Source organism: Talpa occidentalis, unplaced genomic scaffold, assembly GCF_014898055.3.
Source record: "Talpa occidentalis isolate TD23 unplaced genomic scaffold, MPIMG_talOcc4v2.1 talOcc4.14, whole genome shotgun sequence".
NCBI lineage: Eukaryota > Metazoa > Chordata > Mammalia > Eulipotyphla > Talpidae > Talpa > Talpa occidentalis.
Window position 1 is genome coordinate 16,754,687 of NW_023601433.1, and position 26,764 is coordinate 16,781,450.

At 42.5% G+C, this 26,764-nt stretch overlaps 1 protein-coding gene and 1 long non-coding RNA gene across 4 annotated transcripts in view; one reads left to right on the top strand and one right to left on the bottom strand.

Annotated features, from left to right (window-relative positions):
- OCA2 (OCA2 melanosomal transmembrane protein) overlaps window positions 1–26,764 on the bottom strand; it is a 180,628-nt gene that overhangs the window by 104,594 nt on the left and 49,270 nt on the right. For both annotated transcript variants that reach the window (XM_037510125.2, XM_037510124.2), the window contains exons 14-18: window positions 25,760–25,898; window positions 13,497–13,629; window positions 11,648–11,795; window positions 10,074–10,131; window positions 7,203–7,311 (exon numbers count right to left, since the gene is read on the bottom strand). In XM_037510125.2, the coding sequence (XP_037366022.1) occupies window positions 7,203–7,311; window positions 10,074–10,131; window positions 11,648–11,795; window positions 13,497–13,629; window positions 25,760–25,898 (587 nt within the window). The remainder of the gene's footprint in view (window positions 1–7,202; window positions 7,312–10,073; window positions 10,132–11,647; window positions 11,796–13,496; window positions 13,630–25,759; window positions 25,899–26,764) is intronic.
- LOC119244373 (uncharacterized) lies at window positions 16,578–26,681 on the top strand. 2 transcript variants are annotated; one of them, XR_005124989.2, is made up of 3 exons: window positions 16,578–16,736; window positions 17,197–17,352; window positions 26,430–26,681. It is a non-coding gene; the product is annotated as an uncharacterized LOC119244373 (long non-coding RNA). The 2 variants fall into 2 exon arrangements; XR_008551676.1 differs by lacking the exon at window positions 26,430–26,681 and adding an exon at window positions 21,637–21,695.

A 26,764-nucleotide genomic window follows, 5' to 3' on the forward strand; every position in this document is an offset into this window, starting at 1 on the left:
AGCACAAAGACGTCACTCTAATTTAATGAATGTGATTTCAACATAAGAAATAGCCTGCATAAGCCAGAAAGAAAAAGAAAAATACCGATGGTCTCACTCATAGCAGGAATCTAGAAAACTTAAATTAGGGACCAGGAAAATGAATAACTATAAGAAAGTGAAAATCAAAATCAACAAACAACTGTGAACCAGAGACACTCTATGGGGGGGAAGGATTGGGGTCAAAATAAGGGGGTTGCAATTGTATGGGGAATATAAAAATAAAATTTATTTAAAAAAAAAGAAATAGCCTGCTATTAACAATAGGTAAAACCTGGAAACAACCCAAATGCCCAAAAATAGATGACTGGATCAAGAAGATGTGGTATATATACATGGAATACTATTCAGCAATCAAAAAAGATAAACTCATGCCATTCACAGCAACATGGAGCTATAAGGAATTATGCTCAGTGAAATAGGTCAGAAGGAAAAAGAAAAATATTGCATGGTTTCACTTATTGGCAGAAATAGGGGGAACCAAATAAGACATCAGTGTAAAAAAATAATAACAACACAAAACACAACAAAACAAAACCAGACAATTATAAATCGGAGACATTCTGCAGGGGAGGAGGAAGGAGAGGGATCAGACGGAGGGAAGGAGGAGCACAGGGGACTGAGGTGATAGTGCACAGGTGCGTTGGTGAAGGAAATTCTGTGGGGACTATACCTGAGTGGGGCGGGGAAGCAAATATTGTCTAAAAATGAACAATGATGGGGCCTTCCCTGGTGGCACAGCAGTTGAGTGCTGGGCTGCGAAGCTGCCCACAGCCTCTGCAGCACCAGTTCGATGCCCAGTCCCTGGCGAGGGTCCCACATGGTGCACAGACCTCTCCTGCCACCCGCTGCTCCCCTCAGCAGTGTACTTCAGTCCTTCTGCCTGCTCTGCTCCCCACTCTGGCTCTGGTGAATTCTCTTACCCTCCCGCGCTTCTGACTGTACCCAGTGCTTGTATAAAAAAATAAATAAATCTTTTTTTAAAAAAATGAATAATGATATAAAAAAATAAACATTAAAAAAAATCCTCCATTAAAGTATTTGATGGTCATTACTTAACTATCTGTCATGTGCAGACAGTGTAGCAGGCTAAGAATTGATGCTCAATAAGTAGCTGCTGAATGAATGAAAAAAGAAAAGAAAAACTAGGCTTGGGCTGTGCATATTATCTCTGATTTAGAACATGGTCAGTCTAGAACTGAATACTGCACACTATACTCAACTTTGCCATAGACAACAGTGATAATTTCAAGCAAACAAAGAAATTCAACCTACATTAGTGAAGTCAATTTATATAATGCAACATTTTTAATAACCCACAAATTTGACATTTTCTCATTTTACCCACATATTTATCTACATTCTTAAATTTGATGGTTTGATATTTAACAATTAGGTTGAAGACCAAGTCAGGCAGACTGGCTAAATGGTCAGCTTTACAATAAAAAATTCTAGTTCATCAATAAATAAAAAGTTATGATGCTGATTAAACTTAAAGGATACTGCCATGTCAGTGTTTGCAAAACCACCAATGAATCAAAGGTGGAATAGCCTTAAGTTACATATACTTGAAAGTAGGAGCTTCATTTTTCACTGTAAAATCTATTATTCCACAGCCTTTTCAGTTAGAACTCCTAATTTCTTTTGTGGGTGTTAATAACCTTTTCATTTTATTCATCGTGATGGATCAGGTGTCTTGAATGTCTCTGTCCCTGGAGTTTTTCTCTCCATTTATTGTCCCCCTTCTCCAGCTCACTGTGTCTGAGCCCAAACCTTCCAACCCAGGGGAATGCCACCACCCTCTATGTCCACTCCAAGGTCCTAGAAAGAAGCAGCTCAGAGTTCTGGGAAGACTCTAGGAGGAGACACCCCAGACTAGGTGATCTCAGTCCTTGTTGACTAGGGGATCATGCGACTTACTCAAAGTCTGGTTTCCACATCCATCGCTCACAGGCACGCCTGATGCTACGAAACCCTCACATCTTTTGACTCATCCCAAGATCCAAATATACTGTCCTCTCCACACATACGACCCTTCTTTTAGATTAATACACTGGCATCCTTGTTATAACATTTCACTTTGCTAGTCTAGGTCTATGGTAAGACAACATGTGGCCTAGAGGACAAATGAACAAATTCTCCCAGCCATAAAGAAGAGGCACACCTCGCGCACATCCTGTGGACCAGGGGGCATCTGCTCACTCAGGGCAATGCCACCTCTGTGGCCAAGGCTGAGGACCAGCTCTGAGCACCAGCCACATGAAGGACACTGCTGATCTCCCTCTTAGAGCACCACCATCCAGCAGCCAAGCATGTACTTCGGCCACTAAGGGCTCACTGTCGCTGCTTTTTATTGGAATTTCTGTAAGTTTCACTTGCTTCCTTGTATTTGCTCAACTTATTCTCTCTGGTGGATATCTGTAACCTCACCCTTGACTTTTGAAATTCTCCTCTCTTTTCAAAGTCCAGGCCACACGCCACTCCAAGAGACATTTCCTTGCCTTTTCAATTGGATGTGATCTCCTCCTGTCCCTCTTCTCCATCTTCCTCCTCCTATTGTCCTTCCTCCTCCTCCTAGCCCTCTTTTATTTTAAGTCCTGTAACATTTCATCTGTGCTTTGATGATGGGAGATATCATATAGGCATTATACCTGTGCTCTTGCCCTGCCTCTGCATCAGACTGAGAGCAGAGGACCTCAGTGTGGTAATTAGTGTGTAGTCCTCACTGCACTGCAAACGAATCAATATAGACCCATCTCCCTCTTGGCTGGGAGACCTGCGAGAGCAATGACTAAGCAATGTTCAGCACACTTCCCCCAGCCTCATAGCCATGGCCTGCATTTGCTGTACAAATGCATGCATGAATGAATGATGTCATTGGAATGAACTACAAACTGGAAGTTAGAGTACCTAAGCAAACATATTAGGAAGTCTAGGGATTATCCATGCAGCCCATGTTGACTGACCCTCTGTCTCTAAGAACCATACCCGCATAGTCCAGGCCATGTGTTACCATGTGATCTCTGTTCTTCTGGTAATAATTTCTGAGTTGGGAGAGGAAGCTAACCTGGTCTGGGCCAATTAGATTCTTTACTGAGTAACTTGGGTTTAAAAATAGGCTTTTCTCTGTGTGTGGTTAAAATTGAGATTCTATACATTGGAAAAGTAAAGAGATCAGCATCATTCTGCTGTGAGCAGAAAACAAGGCAAGAAAACAGTTCATGGAGAAGTATGAAGTGAAAAGAAAAGAAGAGAAGGAGGGTGTTCAGAAGAGAGAAGCAATACCTCTGGATGCCTTTCACTGTCCTGAGTCTGCCCTCCCCAGCGCCCCCCACCCCCAGCCCCCAGGGCCCACTAATCCATGGAGTCTATCAGTTGGTCCAGTATCATTCTAATAATTCCCTATTTTGCTTAAGACTGATCAAGCAAATTGTATTATTGGTAGCTAAAAATACTTTCACAAGGACAATAAAATTGCTCCACAATAGGACACCCAGGGACACTGCGAACACCAGCAATTTCAAAACCATAATCAGGGAAACAGTTGAAGAAAGACCTCAGAAATGAAATCCAATCAAACATATCAGGAGAGAACCTAGGGACACATTCTGAACTAATTATCAAGGAGATCCAGAAAATTGCTAATCAAGGTTAGACATTTTGAGGCCAAAGATAACATTTTAAATCCAGCTCACTTATTCTTTTTATAGTATCATAATCAGGTATCCACAATTCTGAAATCCTAAATTTCAGAGAAGCAAAAGTTTTTTGTAAGTTTTATGTCAGAATTCAACAAAACCTGACTTGAATTGAAATGAAGCTATATGGGTCCTTATTGACCCTCCCTTATACAAACTTTCATGTTTTGCTGCAGAAATATTAATGCAAGTGACAGGGCGCTCTCCCTGAATCTTAGTAGGTGAGGGGGACAATATTATATACAATTTGGTATGTGCACTGAATTGTCTTTCTAGAATACAAATAGAGATGTCTGAATTTTGAAACATATCTGGCACCAAGCGTTTCATGTGGGTACTGTGGACATATGTGTACAACTCAGCAGTCTGGACCTACTTCCTGTGTACACTGTGAAATAAAGACCAGGGGACTGTCTCTTTGCCAGATGAACCTGAATTATAACCTGACTCTTATTTGTTTTTCTCTCTTCACTGCTGTGCCACCTCTTGCAAGTCTTGGGGGCTCTCCTGTCTCTCACCTGTATGGTCCTTCATGCAGGGACACCCTGGCCAGGTCTGCCTTGGGGCCTGGAGACCAATACTTGCCTCCCCTCTGGAGCTTCTGCACTATGTGACCCTTGTGCAAGTGGCAGCTGAAAGCAAGGTGGGGTTGGCATTCTTTAGGGAGAAACTTCGATCAATGAGTAATGGGAATACAGGTAAATGCTCCCCCTTTCTCCCATACAAAGCCAAGGACAGTCCTGAGATGCATTTCATACTTTTCAGACAATCCTCTGGGACCGAGAGACCCACAGCCCAGAACAGTGTCCTGTGTGATGACACAGGCAAGCTTTGACTTGTTCCCTTCACTGCTCTGCTTTCCTGTCCCTCATTTCTCCTCCCTGGGATCACACTCCCCAGTGAAGTCACATACAAGCCTTTTCCTCAGGCTTTGTACTCTAGAAATCCCAGCTGAGTCTGCCACATATGAAATTCTCACAAGTAAGCTAGAATCTGTAAGATGCAAAAGAAGTTTGTTCACAGACTCTGTAAACCTGAACCTTGTACCTACTAATGTGTCAGAAATTAACACGTTGGGCCTCCCCTGATGGCGCAGGTGGTTGAGCGCCCCGCTGTGAAGCTGTCTGCAGCCTCTGCAGCACGGGTTCCATCCCGGCTGGCCAGCGAGGGTCCCACATGGCGCACAGACCTCTCCTGTCTCGCCCGCTGCTCCCCTCAGCAGTGTACTTCATCAGTCTGCCTGTTCTGTTCCCCGCTCTGTCTCTGGTGAATCCTCTCACCCTCTCGCACATCTGGCCTGGACCCTGGTTCTTGTATAAATAAATAGATAAATCTTAAAAAAAAAAAAAGAAATTAACACATCAACTGAGGAAAGAAAAATATAGAAGATAGTGGGCTATGCCCTTGAGTCTATCTAGAGAGGGGTCTTCCAGGGAGCAGAGAGTAAAACAAACAATTGGGACAACATGGAGTTCTAGACAGAAGACGTCATGGTAAGATGCTATGGAACACCAGAGGCAGGTGGTGGAGGGGGTGTTCTAACCGATGGCGAGGATGTGGGGTGCTTGGAACTCTCCCAGGCTGCTATGGGAGCACAGTACAGCTATTCTGGAAAGTGGTGGTGCAGTTTCTTTTAAAGCTAAATACACACTCACCCCATGACCCAGCAACCTGCCTTAGAGAAATTTCACTTAGAGAAATACGAAGTTAAGTTCACACAAAAAACCATGTATGTCAATGTTCAGAGTAGCTTTACTCAGTCACAAAAAACTGGAAACAATTCAAACAGAAGTCCTTCAGTGGGCAAATGGACACAGAAGTTGGCACCGCTGTATGATGCAAGACTGTCCCCCAACAGAAGAAGGAACTTTTGATAAGCACAACTTGGCTGAATCTGAGAGGCACTTTGCTACGTGAGAGAAGCTGGTCCCCAAGCATGCACAGAGCCTGACTCCATGTAGATGACATTCTCCATACCTTCCGCGGAAGTCTGTCCATGTAGGTGACAAAACTTTAATAATGAAGGAGAAGGATCAGGAGGTGCCAGGATAAAGACAAGTCATGAGTGTGAAAGGACAACACCTAGTGTTTTGGGAGAGGAGGTATTCCATACTCTGATTGTAGAGGTGGTGACACGCATCTACATATGTGTTATAATTTATAGAACTTTGAACCATCAGGAAAGGTTGTCTTTTCTCTGTGGTAATTTAAAAAGTGAAAGAATAAGGAAAAAGAGAACAAGAGGGAAGGGGCTGTTAGGCTGTGATTTCTAAATGAAAGAAGGTGTTATGTAGCATTTATTCATAGGCTGCGCATGACAAGAACCTGTGTTATATGACATCACGCTGTTATGTGATTTTACACCAGGTCACACAGTGCATGGTATTGTATGACATCATCTTGTGCTCTATGGCGTCACGGTGTGTCCTGTGTCACTTGTTATATGGTGCACATTCAGTGGTGTGACATCTCCACGTGTTGTATCATGCCACCGTGTTGTATCACACTCAGTTTACACAGCAGGTCACGTGTTCCCAAAGATGAATGATCACATCTCCCTGGCAGAAGCCCTGGGATGATCGTGCATCAGTCTCTCCCCATTCCCATTAGGAAAGTTATAGTAACTGTAAGGAAACTGTATTCCTTTTAAACTATATGCTTATCAAATTTTTTCCTCATTATCCTGACTTTCCTGTATCACAGTGAAGGAATGAATATACAGATTATGTATCCCCATATCCCCAGATAAAATCATTTGTACACAAACCCTAACTAAAAACCAAGAGTTAAAAGCAGAAAAGAAACAAACCTCCCAATACAGATGCACCGATCATGCAAAAAGAGACACAACATTTTAGTGAAAAGTGTAGATTTCTCAGACTGAAATAAAACATTTTGTAATAGTCAAGATTTTTTTAAGTCCATATAGTTAAAGATGTGACTTTAAATTTTAAGGATATTATTAATACAAAGATCATTTCCAAATCTAACAAAATTGTATGCAAAGTCTGAGTTTTTAAAAATGCATGCCATGTTCTTTGAAAGCAGAATCTCAAAGAAAATTAGAAACAAAATAATCTGTGACTACTCAATAGAATCTTCTAATATAAGGCCCCTACCCACATAACACGTTTTATGATATTTAATTACCAGTGGTGACCATTGAACATTCTTGTCATGATTAAAGGTTTATGATGTTAAAATACAGTCTGTCTGGAGTGTAATTAAAGCTAATTACACTGCAACAATAACTTCCAAATGTAATCCACTAAATACAATTAAAACTCAAGACATTTTTACCCTTCTAGCTCTGGCATTCTTCACGATTACATCAGGAGTCTACCTGAATCAGCTCTTAGGCGAGATTCTCATCAGAATCTGGGTCCAGCTTTGAAACCTTCTCTTCCAGGCTGTGTTATCAACTGCAAAGCCTAGTAGTCAACGCTAACAAAAAATGAGACTCACCAAGATCAAGATGAACTCCAGGGAAAAACGAATTGAGAAAGAACATGAAGATAACAAATCCCAAGACCGTCAGGCATTTGGCGAGCAGAATCCTGTCTGATATCCTGTGCTGTGAGAGAGGAAAGCGTGACTCACTCATTTATTCGGTACAATCTTCGAGTTCCTGCCATGTGTCCATCATGCCTGAATCTCTACACATTTCTCCTTATAATGAAAATGTATCACCTTGGACTTGAAGGAAGATAATAAAGTGATGTGTTACAAGGAAAACTATACATATTTAAGATTACAGCACTCAAAATCTTTATGAAAAAGAAACACAATAAATTTTAAATATAGTACAATCCTTTGAGAGTACATCTGACTAAATCGCTTTTCCATATGACACAGAGAGTGTTAAGCTGTCCGCAGCCCCGGTGCCAGCGTTCAGTGAGAAGTTAACAAATAACCAAGGAGACAACAAATAACCGCCAGAAACACACAGGTGCTATGCATCCACAGTCTGTTTGGCTCAACTTTCCCTCCTAACTTCAAACCCTCGCTGACAGTAGTGCTGAGGGAACAGGACCTTGCAGGAACATGGATCCTGCTGGAGGTCCCTACCTCTGTAGGACATCAGGGGCATCCTGGAAATCCCCTAATTACAAAGGTAACACATGGGAACCCTTGCAGGCTACTCAGGAGACCAGAGTGGGTGCTAGCAGGCACCCTGGGTCTGCAGCAGCTGCATTAGCCCTGGAGCTGCAGGCCTCCTCTCGGTGGGCCTGAGCCACAGGCTGAGACACAGCAGGGTCCCCATTTGCTATGCTTCACAGCTCAAGGCTGTGTGGGGCCAAGGCAGGGAATAGGACCCCTAGGAGTAGGTAAAAGACGGGCCCAGGGTCACCCTGCCCCACTTAACCAGGCCGTGTGTGAAGCCCTGCTCTGGTGTTAACTGACAACCACACTGTGTCCTTTCTTAAGCATGCTCTGTCAGCCCATCTGTCTCTGTGTGTCTCTCTCTCTGTCTGTCTAAAATTAGAGATATTTATAAATATTTAGATACAGGTAAAGATAAAATATAACTTTCTCTTAGTTTCTCTGGTCACACAGTAAAACGTGTTATCAAAAAATACACATATATCAGTCTTCCCTGGTGGCACAAGGGGTAAAGCACAGCACTGTGAAGGTATCTGCAGCTCTACAGCACAGGTTCGATCCCCAGATGGCCAGGAAGCAACCCATGTGATGCAGCAAACCTCTCCTGTCTTACCCACTGCTCCACTCATCAGTGCATTTTAGTCAGTCTGCCTATTCTGTTCCCACTCTGTCTCTTGTGAATCCTCCTCCTAACTCCCACAACTCTGGCCTGTACCCCAGTTCTTGTATGCATAAATAAATAAATCTTAAAAAAAAAACCAGGCATATCCCTTCATGCAGCAGCTGCCCCTTGCTCACAGGCTGCGGGGCTGCCCTTGGGAAGCATCTGTCCTCCACCCTGCCACCTAACAAGGCTCAGCCAGCTCCCACTCACCTTCCCCTTCTCATCTCCAAAGAAGGTTAATTTTGCTACATGAATCTGTGATGGGAAAACAAGGGCAGCAAGGGATGGCTCTTCCCTCGGTACAAAGGAGGCACCACAAACCCCTGCAGCTGCGTTAACATGGAAAATATTCCCAGGGTGAGTTCAAGGACTGGAAACAGAGGAAGCAGGCATGTCAAGAACATCCCAGCATCCAGGTGATGTAGATAGAGATGATCCAAAGTCTGTGCTTGATATTTGGGCTCTGTCAGATTTGTTCCTTTGGCCTATTTGGGTGTATCATGGTAAGAACTCTTAGAATTGAGGCTACCCAAGGGGGATTGTGGGGAGCGGGCCCAATGTTCTCTGGTGGAGGACTATGGGTGCTTTGGGGGTGGGTGTGGCGTGGTAAGATACATCTGAAAGGCATGAGCCTATCCTCTGAATTATATACGGTGTTGTAAACCAGGGTTACCTCAATCAAAAAAAAAATTTTTTAAACTCTTCGATGCAATCAGGTACATTGCCCAGTTCTTTGCTTCTCCCTTCCACCTCTCCCCTTCTCGTGTGCGCTTACCCAACTCTCGGCCAGAGCAGCACAGTCTAGCAATGTGACCAAGGTCCGTAGACACCTGGGCCCAGAAAAGGATCTCAGCCACACCCCTCTCCTAACCCATTCAGTTCAAATGGGACAGAAATTGGGACGAGGGGATCAAAGAACACCTTACCCACCAGAATCCCAAAGTCTAAGTTGCCTTAAGTCCAGGACAAAATGCTCCTATCATAATTAGAAGGTGGACATTCAACCTCTCCCTAGGAAAGAAACTTCACAGATTAGAAAATTCAGATAAGAGTCCTGGCAGATCTGGAGAAGAGCTCTCCCTACTGGAAGGGGTCATGATGTGTCACCAGGTGGGCTAAGAAAGTTGGCAAAGGCAGGAACATGGGCAAAAGAACCCAAAATGAGCTCTGTTCCCAGAAGTCAGAAGTGAGAGCTGTATAACACACACACACACACACACACACAAACACATGTCGCCTCTACCCTCTCAGCCTCTACATCCTCATCTGCACAACGGAGCCACAGGCCCCCCCCTCACAGGGGCAGGGAGTACCCCTCCCTGTGGCCATGTTAACCATAGAAAATATCACCCTATCTTCAGGGACTAGCAAAAATTTAACTTTGATTTCAAACAAAATACGCCTACCATGTCTGGAAAATTATTTTCCCCATTAATTCCTGGAAATAACTTACGTCGTATGTACAATTACAGGAATAAAGTGAGAAAAGACTTCCAGTCATATCCTGGCATGCAATAAGAAAAGGAATCTATCTCTTCCAGAGGAGAGTGGGAAATCCCTGAAAGTACCTTTTTCTGTAGCTCCTGGATATTGGTCTCCCAATTTTTATCTTCCTGTGAGATTTGTCTAAAAGAGAAAGGAGGCAGACAAGTTATTTTTCTGCACAGCATGATCGTGGGTGCCATTGGCAGCAGGTTCAGCCAGGGCCCAGGCCTGACCACTGCCCACTCTGTGACACCGCCACCTGATAAACAGGCCTAGCAGCAGACAGTCAACCAGGAAAGATACCCTACATTTCCAAAGGGCAAAGATGGGATGACGGGAGTTTGTGAAGTGTGCATGAGTATTTGCACGTGTGAGCAGAGCATGGGGAACCTGGAACGGTGAGAGAGGTTTTCCTTCCATCAGGATGTGGACCTATGGCCCCACAAAAAGACCAGGCCAGTGGACAGACGCACCAATGACCAGCAGGGGTCAGCACACAAACTGCAGCATAAACGCTCTCTGCCCCAGGGTTCACAGGATCCCCGCCCCCCCCCCCACCGCACCCCACCCCACCCCACCCCACCCCCATCCACCTCGGTGGGCTTCTCCTCCACACCCAGTTTTCATCTCTGTCACACCCTAAGGAGAGGACAAGTTTTTCCTGTCAGCACAGTTAGTGCTGGAGTGCAGTCAGGGGGACAGCCCCATGTCCTGATGGGAGGAAAACCTCCCTCATGTTACCCTACACGTCTCCACTGTGATTGAAACAAATGCCAGGAATGGATTCAATAGGACTCTTTAAGCTGGGAGAACTCAATTACTGGGAGAACACTCTGTACAGTTGGTTGGTTATATTAGCCCCTTTTGCTCTTTTATTATAGAATATATTTTGAATATACTACAAATATTTTTGTAGTTTTCCTTCTTTCCTATAGAGTAATATAGAGTAATATTTTGCTTCTTTGTCCTATTGTTTCAACAGCAAGCATTCTGTGTGGAGGTGGGGCATGTGAACTCACTCCCCCTGAGCTGGTGACCCAGGGCTAGTTTCTCTAATTCTCTGAGAAGTCCAGTTTTCTCAGCTTTATCTAGGGCCAACACTCCCCTGGTGGTGCAGCGGTTGAGCGCTGGGCTGCGAAGCTGCCCGCTGTCTCTGCAGCGCTGGTTCAATCCCCAGCCGCCGGTGAGAGTTCCATAGACCTCTCAGACCTCTCCTGTCACGCCCGCTGCTCCCCTCAGCAGTGTGTTTCGTCAGTCTGCCTGTTCTGTTCCCCACTCTGGTTCTGGTGAATTCTCTCACCCTCCTGCGCTTCTGACTGTACCCAGCGCTTGTATAAATAAATAAATCCTTTTTTAAAATAAAATAAAATAAACTAGGGCCAACAATTGCACAGACTCCAAAGAGCCCGGTGAGGACTAAAGAAGACAATGCACCAAGCAGCCTCCGCTCCATGTCTGGCACCGGAAGCTTCCTCAGACTGTATGGCTGGCAAGGCTATTTTGCAGCACCATGGAGTATTCTGAAGAGCAATCACTTGACTTGACTTGATCTGTACTTCTGTGACTTGTGGACAGTGTTGGTGCGAAGGCAACAGGCTGCTGATGCCATCACTCTCAGAGCCACCTCCCATGAGCCAGGCTGGGCCAGGCTGGGTACCTGTGGAAGGTGAGCAGCCTGCGGGCCAGCAGCCGCTCCAGTGCCAGCACCTTCCCCAAGAGCAGGCTCTGCACCGCCGTCTCCTCGCGACTGGCGGGGCTGATGCGCTGAGCCGTCAGGCGCCAGACGTAGATCTCGTGCTTCAGTTCTGCAGGAAAGGAAAGCCCAGGCTTGAGTGTCCCATCACCTCAGCTTCCATTGTGATGGAGACAAAACTGACTTTAAATTGCCATGTGTGCAAATTCAACTCTTTTGGTGAAGAACAAAATCCCCTCCTGAGCAGACATAGCAAAGCTAGTCCCCAACATCTTCCCTCTTCCCCTCCCAGGAAATTTCTTCTCACAGCCAGTAATTCAGGTTCTGCTGTTGCCCAAAATCCAGATGCTGCTCAATCTTTGGGCAATTTCAGAAGCAGATCTAATTTCTGTACCAGAACATTGGAAATACAAGTAGGTGATGCCCTGGGCGCCCCAGTGGAACATTTAGTAAGAACAGGAGGTGGGGAAAGCCTCCCAACCAGGGCCCCAAGTTGAGCTCTCATCTAGGAGGGACAGATGAGAGAGACACACACAACCTTACAAAATGCTTCAGTTAACAGAATGAGGCAAACATTTGACCATAAATGAATTCAGACACCTTCTGGTACAGAAGAGGAAAATGGTCCCTAAAGTGCTAAAATATTTCATGAAAGTTTACATTTAGCCTCTATTTTACCATTAAAGATACTACATAAGTGTCTTAAAATACCCATTTAAGAATATAAGAAAGGATGGAGTTATCATACCACATACCACAATTAATTCAAGACGAAGTTAAAAGACCAAACCCATCAGTTAGCATGGGGTGGGGGGAAGGAAGGGAAAATGACAACTACCCAAAGACCTATGAGGTAGCAACCGCAGGCTGGCCAGCCCCCCTCTTCAGTACTCAAATGCTGACCACGTATTATGTGACAGAGCTACAACAAACACAGAAAACAAAGGTGAGCTCTGTAGAGACACAGTAAATATGCCAGATCCCCAGCGATGTATATAGAAATGGGATTTGGTTATTTTATTAAAAATAAAAGCAATCAACATCATATACAACACAAGATGAGAGGACGAGCATAGATGAGAGAGGTAATCCCACAACTGATGAGCTCGGTGAGAGTCCCTTGTCTTCTGAAATCAGAGGGTGATACACACCTTCCTCCACTTGTCATGCAGATGCGCTGTTACCCAAGCAACCTGAACAGTGTCCACGTGCTGGGCCTGCTGAGGAGAGGCGGCTGTCTCCCAAGTAACCTATTGCTTCTAATCCAGCCTAACCAATAATGGTCTCTAAAACTGAACCTCTAGAAAGATCTACTAAAAATTTTAAGGAAAATGCAAAGTCCTAAGATAGTCATGAGCCCTTTCCTGTTCCTGCTGCCTCACCAATATTCTCTTGACTGACATGGCACATTATTCCCCATGCTGGATGACACTGCCATTTTTGTGACCACATTTACTCTCAAACTACAGCATCTAAGAATACTACAGTGCATTTATCGAGCTATCTATATTGTCTACACCCATTTAATGATGCTGTGACACATGAACCGTGTACAGTGTATGTGGCTTCCACACATCAGCACCTTTCACTGTACAGGAAACTAACGGGGCCCAGATCATGCATTTGAACCCCCTCAAAACACACTGCGTACATACTACACAGTGGTATATGCAGCATCCCACCAACTTACCCTTCCCTGATGTTCTACGTGTGATAAACCTCTTGCCTTTTTGTGACAATGTCCCATGGGGAAAAAGTTATATCATGGTAATAAAATCTGAGGCTCTCCAAGGTGGTGGGTGCTCCTACTCACCAACAATCTCACTGGGTTCCTTGTTGTAAAGCTTTTTGTTCCAGTAAAGGAGTCTGAGGAGCGGAAAAGAGAACAGGAGTACAAGGCAAATCCCCACGAACATGTGTGCCGTGAATCCTGCGAAGTCCAGGCCCTGGAAACAGGACAGGGGAGTGAGTGGACACACGGGTGCTGTCCCTTTGTCAGGGATGGGGGTGTTAGTTCCAGGGTGTGGAGCTCAGCACAACACTCAGAGAAGAACAGGTCCTCTTCACCACAATTATGAAAGTGTTAAAAGCTTGTTTCTTTCATGTTGAAAAACCAATTCTTGCCTATATGTAAAGTAACCTTAGGAGGAAACAAAATAGGCCATCACAGCTAATCCCTCACCACTCACTGACGTGCTCCTCAGGATGAAAAAAGACTGAGGGGAATAAAACATAAAACTATGGGGCAGTAGTCACTCATTTCAAGGTAAATGGGTTTTTTTAAATATCTTATTTCAGTCCCTGCCATGGATTTGAAAGAGTCTCTTCATAGCTGGCGAGCATAGCCCTCCAGAGGGGCCTGCTCCCTACCAGGACTAAGGCAGCCCAGAGCATCCCTGCTAGTCCAAGTCCCAAGTGGGAGCCTTGACATCCCCCTCAAAATTTCCTTGTCCATGGGGATAATTGGCAGAGTCAGCTTCTGAGGACATCTTTGTTTCTGGAGAAAAAAAAAAAAATCCCTTCTAGGTTAGTCCCTCTTTCACTTACTCTATGCTTGTATCTTCAGGATATATGTGCCAGCACCTGCCCAACCCCTTACACAGAGCTTCCAGCACAACTGATGAGGCCTTTCTTCAAGGAACTGACGGTGAGAACCAGCTTGTTACTGGTGAGGATACCAGGCCTTTTCAGTAGTGTCCATGGAACCAGTGCCACAAAGGGGATTGGAATTCCAATAACAGGGATGCGAGGACCCCAGGGCAGGAAGGCTTATAGGGTGAGGCTTGCCAGTGTATAATAATCTAGTATCCTTAATCTCTTGCAGTTATCTGCACATGCAGTGATTGCCCTCGGAAATAGCATTATGGGCAACATAGATGAGCTCAATCATATGTAGGTAACAGGGAACCCAACAGAGAAGTGGGACTCTGGAATGTTTTTAATGGCTGTATGGGAATTCATCACTTTTCTGGAATGTCTTCAAGGAGGATATTACAACTTGGTCACTGTGTTTGTCTATAGGACTCATGTTCCAAATATCTGGCTAAAAAGGGTCCATGATACTTTTAATTTCTACTAAAGTCAGAAACAAAACAGAATTTTGAGTCAAAGAAAATAATTTAAAATACAATGATAATTCATTTGACTTACAATAACTCAGTCATGAACTATTATTCATGTTTTTGGAAGATCTAGAAAGGCAGAGATGCATTCTGGGACCCTCTGAACATAATATAAAGTTGTCCCACTAGAGATGATGGCACAATTGAAGAGAAAAGTGAGTAGTCTAAAGAAAGAGAACAAAGATGCAGAGAATACCTCCACAGCAAAATAACAGTGTTGAGTGCAAGTATCTGGTTGTTACTAGAGTTCTAATGGGTGGATTTATAAGGTAAGAACAATGCAGGAATGAAAAATCCAAACTAATAATTTTAAGAAACAATACAGGCAGATGCAATATACAGTGGAATGCAAATGTTTTCACTAAGCTTATTAGGCACGCATATCTGGACCGCCCTGCTGCTTTTACACGCCTCTATAATTTCCTAGATTCCTCTCCTTAATGTTCTTAGTAACAAAACCACCCACTCTGACACTACATCAATACAGTGCTTAAACGCAGTCCTTGCTTGCACGGTGCTGGTTCTTCTAAGCCGTGTTACACCATGTTTTGCTTTGGGCTCTACTCAGTCATGCTCATCTTAATTTTCCATAATATCCTCACTTGATAGTGTAAGTGGTCAAATTTGAGGCTTGTAAAACGAGGAAAGAAGGACCCCCTGGAATGGGATGAGAACATTCACAGGTCTCATGAGCTACGTGTAATTGAGAGGGTTCCCAATGAAGCTCTCCTGGTTCACCAATATCACTTTCTGGGGGCAAGGCTTGTTGTGACAAGTTAAAAGTCTATGGTTGCGTATGTGAGTGTGGAGGTGAGGGAAACAGACACTGGTTCCAGCTAAAATAGTGTCTTGAATTCTTCTGAGTGAAAAACTTAAAGAACCCTAGAAATAAGGCTGAGGATTTGGGACTGCTAGAGGGGGTGGTGGGTGGGGAACAAAGGGGAGAGGGAGCCCAGTGGTCTATCTGAGAGACTACGGGTGCTCTGCTGATGGGTGTGATGACACACAGCTGAGGAGGTGTGAACCTGCTCCCCTGAATCACAGTGTTGTAAACCAACGTTACGTCAGTAAAAAATAAATACGAATTTTTAAAAACTCAAGTCAATTCCTATAAAGTATTTAGCTGAAGCTATTGGCAGTTTTAGTAAAATATTACAGATCAAGAAAGGAGCTCTCAGCACTGCAGGGGTAGGTGTGCAGACAGACAGGAGGGATCCGGAGGGGGACATCCTGTTTGTGAGGGATCCCTCCGAGCATGCGGAGAAGGCTGGGCACACGGGGAACTGAAGACGGTAGGGCACCCCGGCAGAGAGATTCCAGCACGCAGAAGACAGAGCAGGCCGGGGGAGAGCATGCTCTGTTGGAGGATGCAACTCAAGAGGAAAAATAGCCAAAAAGCAGACCCCAGGGCCCACAGATATTGAAGAGATCTGTGGAAAGAGAAAACCAGCAATGGAGACTAATAGTAAATGACCCAAAAGGTGGAGCAAGAACCAGCAGAAAGCATATAGCACGATCCAAGTCGTCAGGAGATGGACTGGACAAAAACTGGGTGACGGGTGTCTCAGCAGCTAAGGGGCTCCCAGCACCCACAGTGCACGGGGCATGGCGGGAAAGCCTGAGCAACGTCCCAGCATGCACAGCGCACAGGGCATGATGGGAAAGCCTAAGAAACGACCCAGCATGCACAGAGCACAGGGCATGATGGGAAAGCCTAAGAAACGACCCAGCATGCACAGAGCACAGGGCATGATGGGAAAGCCTGAGAAATGTCCCAGCATGCACCGCGCACGGGGCATGGTGGGAAGAAGATGGAGACTCTCCTTATGTGCAGAACGCAGGCAGGAGGGGGAATGCCTTTGAGAAGCACTGGGACGCAGAAAGACTTTGCAAATATTGCTTAAAGGTAAACAACATTGTGTTCCTCACAGGTGAGTCTCCCTCGAACAGATGTAAAGGAGCAAATGCAACCAGCAGAGGACAACTATGTAGCCCCTGGGCCTTTGCAAGATGTAGGAACCGCCATGCAGACCTGTGCTCAACCCAGGCGCGGGCGAGTAAGGGGTGAAGGGTTTCCACGTGGTGCACCCTGAAGGTCGTCCCCACCTGCCACTCAGTACTTAGATATTCCACCAACAGAGAGCCCTCCCAAGAGGCCTGCGAGGAGTGTGTCCGGTATGGAAGAACTGTCCTCACAACCTCCTGCAGCTGCCGCCTGACCCTCAGAATGGGGAGGAGTTTCACATGTGACTCCTTTGCTGTTCCAAAGCTTAGTGCTAGTTTTTTGTTACGCGTCTGAATTACATCGTGATGATTAATTTTATTCATGAACATTTTAAGTTAATTTCAAACTAAATTTTTATTTTATTATCTTTTTTCGTCCTATGTTAGTTCATGTTTGAACCACCAAATAATGCAGAATAAGCGTGCCCCTCCTGTGCTACAGCTGCGCGCCTGTGCTGTCATCATTGTGATGACCCTTTATAAATTAATCTCTGCTGGTAACACTATCCTTGGAGCTAGGAGTGCTTTTGTTTCTCCATTCAAGTAAGTATTCCCTTGTCTCTGAACTGCTATAAAGTTAATTAAAACCACTCTGTTATCCACAGAAGGACGTTCATTAGATACTTTTCTGCCGTTTTACTGAAAATACCAAGGGCAATCATTAAGTCAAAGACAGGAATGCCACCTTCAGGAAAACAAAGACAGCCCTAAGGTCTAATCCCCAGAAGATGTCGCTCTGGCTCAAAGCAGCCAGAAAAGGTGCTCACCTCTATGGCCCTCTGGGCATTTTTGCAAAACTTAACCTTTCTACTTCACTGTCAGAGTTAAACTGCTTTTTCCAATGGCACACCAGCAGGCCATGGAGGGTGCGGGAACAGTAGGACAGAATGATCCATCCCTTACCTTTCTGTGCTACTGGGAGAGGCGGGCGTTCAGGGCCTGTCCTGGGTTTCATTCCAAGGTTTAGTTCTAAAACAATCTCATGAAACACAATTAGCCACACTCTCTTAGAGCTACCTCTATACATGTGCTGCTACAGATTATGTTTTCTATTAGAAATTTTTAGAGGTTAGGTTTTAATACTCATATGTCTGTGATCCACTTTGAGTCAATTTTTGGATAAATTGGGAGGTGTAGATTACAGTGTATTTTTTCCCTGTATTTTTCCATTATTTCAAGACCACTTCTGGAAAACACTATCCTTTTTCCACTGAATTGTCAAAATCAGTTGTTCATGTTTGTGAAGATTGTATGTGGGCTCTGGACTTTCTCCCCTTTGTCTATTTACTATCTTGATGTCAATACCAAGCTGTCTTGGTTATTGTGACTTTATAGGTAGGCTTGAATTGGGTAGTACTAATCCTCCCAATTTTTTGTTTAAGGCTTGATTTTGGGGCCTCCCCTGCTGGCGCAGTGGGTTGAGCGCTGGGCTGTGAAGCTGTCCACAGCCTCTGCAGCACTGGTTCCATCCCAGCCAGCCAGCAAGGGTCCCACATGGCGCTGCAGATCTCTCCTGTTGCGCCTGCTGCTCCCCTCAGCAGTGTATTTCAGTCAGTCCGCCTGTTCTGTTCCCCACTCTATCTCTGGTGAATCCTCTCACCCTCCCGCGCCTCTGACTGTATCCCGGTTCCTGTATAAATAAATAAAATAAATCTTAAAAAAAAAAAAAGACTCGATTTTGGCTATTCTGAATACTCTAAATTTCCATATAAATTTTAGAATCAGTTTATCAGTCTCTATAAAAATAAACCAAAAAACCTATTACAGTTTTGATGGGATTGCATGAATCTGTAGATTCATCTGGACAAACTGATATCTTAACAACATTGGGTGTTCTGGCCCATGAACAAAGTATCTTTTTTCACCTACTTAGATCTTGAATTATTCTCTGTAATATTTTGTGATTTTTCAGTATACAGGTCTTACCTATGTCTGGCCAGATTTATCCCAAAGTGTTTTACTTATGGATGTTATTTAAATGTTTTTACTTCAATTTGCAGTTGTTCATTGCTAGAATATAGAATACCATTAATTTTTTATATTGATCTTGTATTGCACAACTACCAAATTTATTTATTATTTCTAGGAGCCTTTTTGTAGACTCCTCCAGATTTTCTATATGAACCATCATATCATCTGCAAATAAAAACTTTTAATTCTTCCTTTCCATCCATATAGATGTCTTGTATTTAACATCTTCTTTGATTGAACTAGCTGGAGTCTCCAGGAAAAGGTTGTATAGAGAATGATGAGAATATCCATCCTTGTTTTTGATCTAAGAAGGAAAGCATTCAGTTTTTCATAATGAAGTATGATACTAGCTGAGGCTTTTTATGAGTATTCTTTATCAGGGTGATGAAATTCTCTCCAAGTTTACTGGGACATTTTATCAGTAACCAGTGTTTGATTGTTGGCCAGTGTTTTTCCTGCATCTATTGAGAAGATCATGAGGATTTCATCATTTAGTTTGTCAGTAAACTGCATTGTTTTTTCAAATATTATACCAATATTCCATTCCTAGGGTAAATTCCACTTGATTATGATAAATAATTCATCTTATATATTGTCAAATTAGATTTGATTATTTTTAAAAATTATATCTATGTTCATAAGAGATATCTATCAATTGTTTTCTTATACTGGCTTTGTCTAGTTAGGTATCAGGACCTCATAGAATGAGTCTGAAAGCATTCTGTTCAACTTGCTGTAAAGCTTCATGCAGAATTTATATGATAGCATTATTTCTTCCTTAAATATTTGGTAGAACTTATCAAAGACATCATCTTAGCCTGATTTTTTTCTTGGTTTTATTTTGTTCTTTGTGGGAGTGATTTTAACTAAAAATTCAAACTTTTTTAGGTTTTATTTATTTTTTATTATTTTTTATTTTAACATTTATCATTTTTTACATTTTTTAGATAATATTTGTTTCCCCCACCCCCTCAGATTGAGTCCTCATAGAATTTCCTTCCCCAAGCATAATTCCTTCTAGCTCCATCCACGTTGCTGTGAATGGCATGAGTTTATCTTTTTTGATTGCTGAATAATATTCCATTGTGTATATGTGCCACATCTTCTTGATCCAGTCATCTATTTTTGGGGCATTTGGGTTGTTTCCACGTTTTACCTATTGTAAATAGTGCTACAATAAACATAGGGGTACAGATATTCTTTTGAATCACTGTTTTTGTGTCCTTTGGGTAGATACCTAAGAGTGGAATTGCCGGATCATATGGTAGCTCCATTTTTAGTAGACTGAGGAACCTCCACACAGCTTTCCACAGTGGTTGGACCAGTTTGCACTCCCACCAGCAATGTAGGAGAGTTCCTTTTTCACCGCATCCTCGCCAACATTTGTTGTTGCTTGTTTTTTTTTGATATGTGCCATTCTTTTTTTCCCCCCTAAACAAATCTACGGTCTTTTTTTTTTTTTTTTTTTAAGATTTATTTATTTATTTATACAAGCACTGGGTACAGTCAGAAGTGCAGGAGGGTGAGAGAATTCACCAGAGCCAGAGCAGGGAACAGAACAGGCAGACCGACAAAATACACTGCTGAGGGGAGCCTCAGGCACAACAGAAGAGGTCTGTCGCGCCTTGCGGGACCCTCGCCGGCGGCCAGGGATCGAACTGGTGCTGCAGAGGCTGCAGGCAGCTTCTCAGCCCAGCGCTCAACCTCTGCACCACCAAGGGAAGCCCATATGTGCCATTCTTTCTGGTGTAAGGTGGTATCTCAGTGTGGTTTTGACTTGCATTTCCCTGATTATCAGGGATTTGAACATTTTTTCATATGCCTGTTGGCCATTTGCATTTCCTCTTTGGAGAACTGTCTTTTGAGTTCTTCTGCCCATTTCTTGACGGATTGTTTATTTTGTTTTTGTTGAGTTGTGTTAGTTCTTCGTATATCTTTGTGATTAGAACCTTATCAATTGAATGGAGTGCAAAGATTTTTTTTTCCAATCAGTGGGGTGTGTCTCTCTGTTTTGGTTAATGTCTCTTTGGCTGTACAGCAGCTTTTCAGTTTGATGTAATCCCAGGTGTTTATCTTTGCCTTTACTATCACTGCTTTGGGTGATGAGTCTTTAAAGATGTTTCTGAGATGTATGTCTTGTAGTGTTTTACCTATATTTTCATCAATATATTTTATGGTTTCAGGTCTTATGTCCAGTTCTTTTATCCATTTTGAGCTGATTTTTGTGCACAGTGAGGTCTAATTTCATTTTTTTGCATGTAGTGGTCCAATTTTCCCAGCACCATTTATTGAACAAACTGTCCGTGTTCCATTGCATATTCTTTGCTCCTTTGTCAAAGATGAGTTGTTCATATAAGTGTGGCTTTATTTCTGGGCTCTCTATTCAGTTCTAAAAATTCAATTTTAATACAGATGGGGTACTCAAGCTCAGTTCTTCTTCACTGAAGTTTGGTAAAGTGTGTCTTTTAAGGGCATTGTCCATTTTATCTAAGTTATCAAATTTACTAGCAGAGACTAGTTTCACTAACAATACCTTTAATGTCTGTAAGCCCTGTAATTAAGTATCCTATCTTCTTTCTCCAACTGGTAATTTGGGTCTTCTCTTTTATTTTTCTCATCAGTTTGGCAAAGGTTTATTAGTATTATTGATTTTTCAAAGAAGCAGCATTGTTGTTATTGATTTTCCCTATTGCTTTTCTCTTTTCTACCCTTACCTACTTAATTTCTTTCTTCTGCTTACTTTTAGTTTAATTCACTCTTTATCATTCCTTAGGGTGGAATCTGAGGTCATGGATTTGAGAAATTTCTTCTTTGCTAATATTGGCATTTAATTATATACATTTCCCTTTGCTTTAGAGCAAGAACCAGCAAATGAAACTTGCAGGTTGGAATACAGCCATGCCCACTTATGCATTGCCCTTGCTACTTTCCTACCATGGTAGCAGAGTTGAGAATTGTCGCCGAAAATATATGCTGGCCCACAAGCCTATAATATTGACTACATGGCCTTTAAGAACAAGTGTTGTTTTCATTATAATTCAAAGTACTTTGTAATTTCTCTTTCAATTTCTTCTTTGACTGTTGAATTATTTAGAAGTGTGTTATTTAGTTTCCAGATATTTATTTGGGGGGTTTCCCAAATATCTTTGTTATTAATTTCTAATTTAATTCAAGTGTGGTAATTAAACAGAAAACATATTTTGTGGTATTTGAATACTTTTAAATTCATTAAGATTTGTTTTATGGCCCAGAATATAAACTGTTTTCATCAATGTTTTGTGTGTACTATGAAAGAATATACATACTGCTGTTGTTGAGTGGAATTTTCTATAAATATCAACTAAATGAAGTTAGTTGTTAATGGTGAAGTTTTATTATCTTTGCTGATTTTGTTTTATAATGACAAAAGGTATACTAAAGCTTCCAGCTATTACTGAGAACGTATCTGTTGCCCCTTGCAGTTCTATCAGTTTTAGTTTCATGTATTTTGAAGCTTTGTCATTAGTTGCACAAATATTTAGGGTTGCTAGATGCTTTTCATGAATTTGCCCCTTTATCATTTGAAATGTCTTTTTTTTTTTAAGATTTATTCATTTATACAAGAACTGGGGTATAGGGCAGAAGTGTAGGAGGTTGAGAGAACCCAACAGAGACAGAGAGGGGAGCAAAACAGGCAGACAGACTGAAACACACTGCTGAGGGGAGCAGTAGGTGAGACAGGAGAGGTTTGCCGCCCCACGTGGGTATCTCCCTGGCCTGCCAGGAATGGAACCCGCGCTGCAGAGGCTGCGGACAGCTTCACAGAACTGCACTCAACCCACTGCACCTCCGGAGAGGCCTTCAAATGTCTTTCTTGAATAGACAAAACCAAGCCAGACAAATCCTTGGATTCTGACTGCAGAATTGAGGTTACAATAGGTGGGAGGAAAAGGATAAACCAAAGGGAAAGGGTAGAGGGGATCCAATGGACTGTAGGAGAGGCCTGTTGGTACTTTGGTGGTGGCTGTGGTGTGGTAACATACATTGAAGAGGAGTATTCCTACACATAGATTGTTGTAAACCAATGTTACCTCAATAAAAGAAAATAAATAATTTTTAATGAAATAGCTTTCTTTAATCTTGGTAATGTCCTTTGCTTTGGTAGTCTGCTTTGCCTGATATTAATATAGCGAACCCAGCTTTCTTCTGATGAATCTTTTCCCATTTCCTTAGTTTTAATCTATTTGTGATGTTATATTTCAAGTGTGTATCTGCAGAGGGCCTTTTTTATTCAAAAATTGTGCTTTTTTATTCAATCTGACAATCCTGGTTTTTAATTGGGATGTTTAGTCTATTTATATTTTATGTGATTATCCAAAAAGTTAGGTTTAAGCCTTGCAACTTGTTTTATATTTGTCCCATCTGTTCTTTTTTTCCCTTTCCCTCTTTTTCTGCATTCCATTGTATTAAATGAATATTATTTATGGTTCATGTTGGCTTATTAGCTGTTACTCTTTGTTTTTCCTTAATGGTTGCCTTAAGGTGTATATTATACATTTTTAACTTGTCACAGACTACCTGATGTATTCTACCAATATGGTATAATTAGTAATATTATACCAGTTTGCATGTAGTATAAGAACTGCCTGTTAGTGGATTTTTATTTTTCCTTTTCCAACTTTTATTATTGTCATACATCCTGCTTATATGTATGTTACAAATATCTTTTTTTTTTAAGATTTATTTATTTATTTATACAAGCACTGGGTACAGTCAAAAGCACGGGAGGGTGAGAGAATTCACCGGAGCCAGAGCAGGGAACAGAACAGGCAGACTGACGAAATGCACTGCTGAGGGGAGCAGCAGGCATGGCAGGAGAGGTCTGCATGCCATGTGGGACCCTCACCAGCAGCCAGGGATCGAACCGGCGCTGCAGAGGCTGCAGGCAGCTTCTTAGCCCAGCGCTCAACCGCTGCGCCACCAGAGGAGGCCCTATGTTACAAATATCTTAATGCATTATTATTTTACTTAAGCAATTATATCTTCAAGTGATTTAAATAATAAGAAAATATTTATATGAATTTACCCATATAGCTAACATCTCCAGTGCTCTTCATCCCATGGCAGAGATCCAAGTTTCCACTGGTGACATTTTCCTTCTGCCTGAAGAATTTTTTAATGTCTTATCATATGGGTCTGCTATTTATGAATTCTTTTAGTGTTTGGATAACAGAAGTCTCTTGTTTTGTGCATACAAAAAATACATTTTCACTGGGAATAATGTTCTGATTTGACAGGTTTTTTTCTTCTCAGTACTTTAAAGATGTTGCTCCATTCTGTCTTTTCACTTGAATTGTTTCTGAAGAGAAATATATTGTCATATTCAACTTTGTTCCTTTGTTGTAACATGCCTTGTTTCCTTGGCAGTTTTAAAGAGTTTTCTCATTCTCATTGCTTTCAAACACTTGGATGATGTGTGACTTAGTGTGGTTTTCTTATGTTTCTTGTGCTCTGGTTTCGTTCAGCTTCTTAAATCTGTGGGTTTATATCACTCATAAAATTAGAAATTTCGGCTATTTTCTTCAAATATCTTTTTTTTTGGTTTCCCTCTCTCCTTTGAAGACTAGAACTATTGATTTCCCCATAGATCAATAATGCTTTTCATTCTTTCTTTTTATCTTTTCACTATTTCATTTTGAATTATGTCTTCAAATTCACTAATCTTTTCTTCTGCAATGCTTAGTCTGCCATTAATACCAAAAAGTGTATTTTGGGAGTATTTTTGGTTTTTGGTTTTCAGTTTTGGGTTATCTTCTTTTTGGACGCTCGAGATAAATCCAGTCCCTGTTACTCCATCTTGGGCAGAGCAAAAGCTACAAGCTATGCTACCCTTTTTTACTTATATGTACCCATAGACAAACATTCTGGGAAACTATAGCACCAAAATATTAAGAGAATTATCCCTAATGGTGGAAATTATATGATTTGGGAGGGGAGGTTATTTCCCATAATATATTGTAGGAAAAAAAACAATGAAACAATATTTTCCTCTAAAAATAGTTCTGTACTGTGTGTATGAGGTCCATCCCCAGGGACAGGTAGCTCTAGAACACATCACAAGGCTCTATTGTTTTCTGATGTGCTCCAGGGGGTTATGATCATGGGGCCTCTGCTCAGCTCACACAGCAAAGCTAGTAACATGTTTTCCCAGGGGAAACAGGGAGGACTAAAGTTCAGTCAAAGTATCTAAATTCTACCCCAAATCTGCAGAACTTGGTAAATCCACAAAATGGTCATCAACATCTTAGAGTCATCAACTCTCCAAGAGTCAAATATTTTTATGGAAGACTGCATATACTCAAACACACTGGCATACGTCACAGACACACATATAAACGTATAATCTACAATAAGCATCACTGATTTGGAAGCATTTTTACTGATACTTCAAAGAAGAGATATTGAGAAAATTCCAATGACTAAAAAATGATAAAGATTAACTATATAATTCTAACTCTCCAGATATATAAAATACCACTTGTACTCTCTTTAATGCTTTATCTTTAGTGTGCAAAGAAATTATATGTTAATATTTATGTAAGGGTTTTCAAAAGTTTTCTAAATACCTTCATTTCTGAACACATCTTTTAAAAATTCTTAATTTCATCAGTGAATTTGACCATCACAGTTGGTGGGGAAGTGAGAGGGGACAGATCATTTTATTCCTAGTATTAGTTGGAAGAAACATCAGATCCTACTAATACACTATTATTCAATCATTTTTTTAAAAGTGTATCAGCATAATAATGAAAGTAAATCAAACCAGGTAACTCTGTATTGCAAGATTAGTCTCTTAACCCCACTCTCAAGATAACCTATAGCACTTAATACAAAGAATTGACACTGAAAACCTTGATTCATAGTAATGGTGGTAGAACAAGGTGGGTAAGTAAACTGAGGTCTGTAGCCAGGGCACCCACCCAGTTACACTGGTACATACCATCTTCCTCAACTCCTGGTTGGAAACAATTATAACATTGGGTGGGTCCCCAATGGCGGTGGCAGCACCTCCAATGTTTGTGAAGATGACTTCTGCGATCAGGACTTGTCTTGGATCTAGGTTAAGCACTTCACATAATCTGCCACAAAAGAAGGAAAATGAAAGCATTTCCTCTGTTCACACTGTGCAAGCCCAAGGGTAACCCAAATATTTCTAGAGCCCCTGCTTTTAAGAAGGAAGGCATACACACACACACACACACACACACACACACACACACCCTGTGAGAAAAGCAATGCTAGGAAATGAACAACAGCAACACTACAGAACTACAGACTCCAGGGGAGTCTCGGAATGACATTTCTCTGAGAATAAATTACATTTCCCTGAACCCACAGTGTGAAAATGTACCCCCACTTGGCCCCTGGCATCTCTGAAGGGAACACAGTCCCCTGTGTGCAGGCGCCCAGTAGAGGATACAGCCTGGCACAGGTGAGTGTGCACCAGTTGCCAGACCCCGTCAAGTCAGGGTTGGGGCCAGCGCAGAAGGCACCCAGCGCCTAGAGACTCCCACAGAACCTGCCAGCTTGGCCCCTTGCCCAATTCTGTTTCTCTGATACCGAGGTCCTAAGCTCTCCCTTGTTCCCTTCCTTTTCACTGCTGTCTACAGACTTCTCTCAAGAAGGAGCAGATGCTGTGCTTCGCCACCCTAAGTGCATCTAGACTGGTCTGGGAACCTTGAAAGTCCCACTGCCCAGCCTGCAACAGACCAACCCCTGGGGCAGGCCTGGGCAGCAGCATTCTACGGCTCTCCAAGCGGGCCCTGTGAGCTGACAAGTGAGAAATACTGACATAAAGGAAGTCTCGAAACACATGATGGTGTCCTACTGCCCCTGGTCACCTGTCCCACAGGCCCGGTGGGAGTTCTCACACCAACATACCACCAGTGTATGACAGCTAAGTGGGTCCCAGGGTGGAGGTGATGCTGCTGGAGAGAGCTTTGCT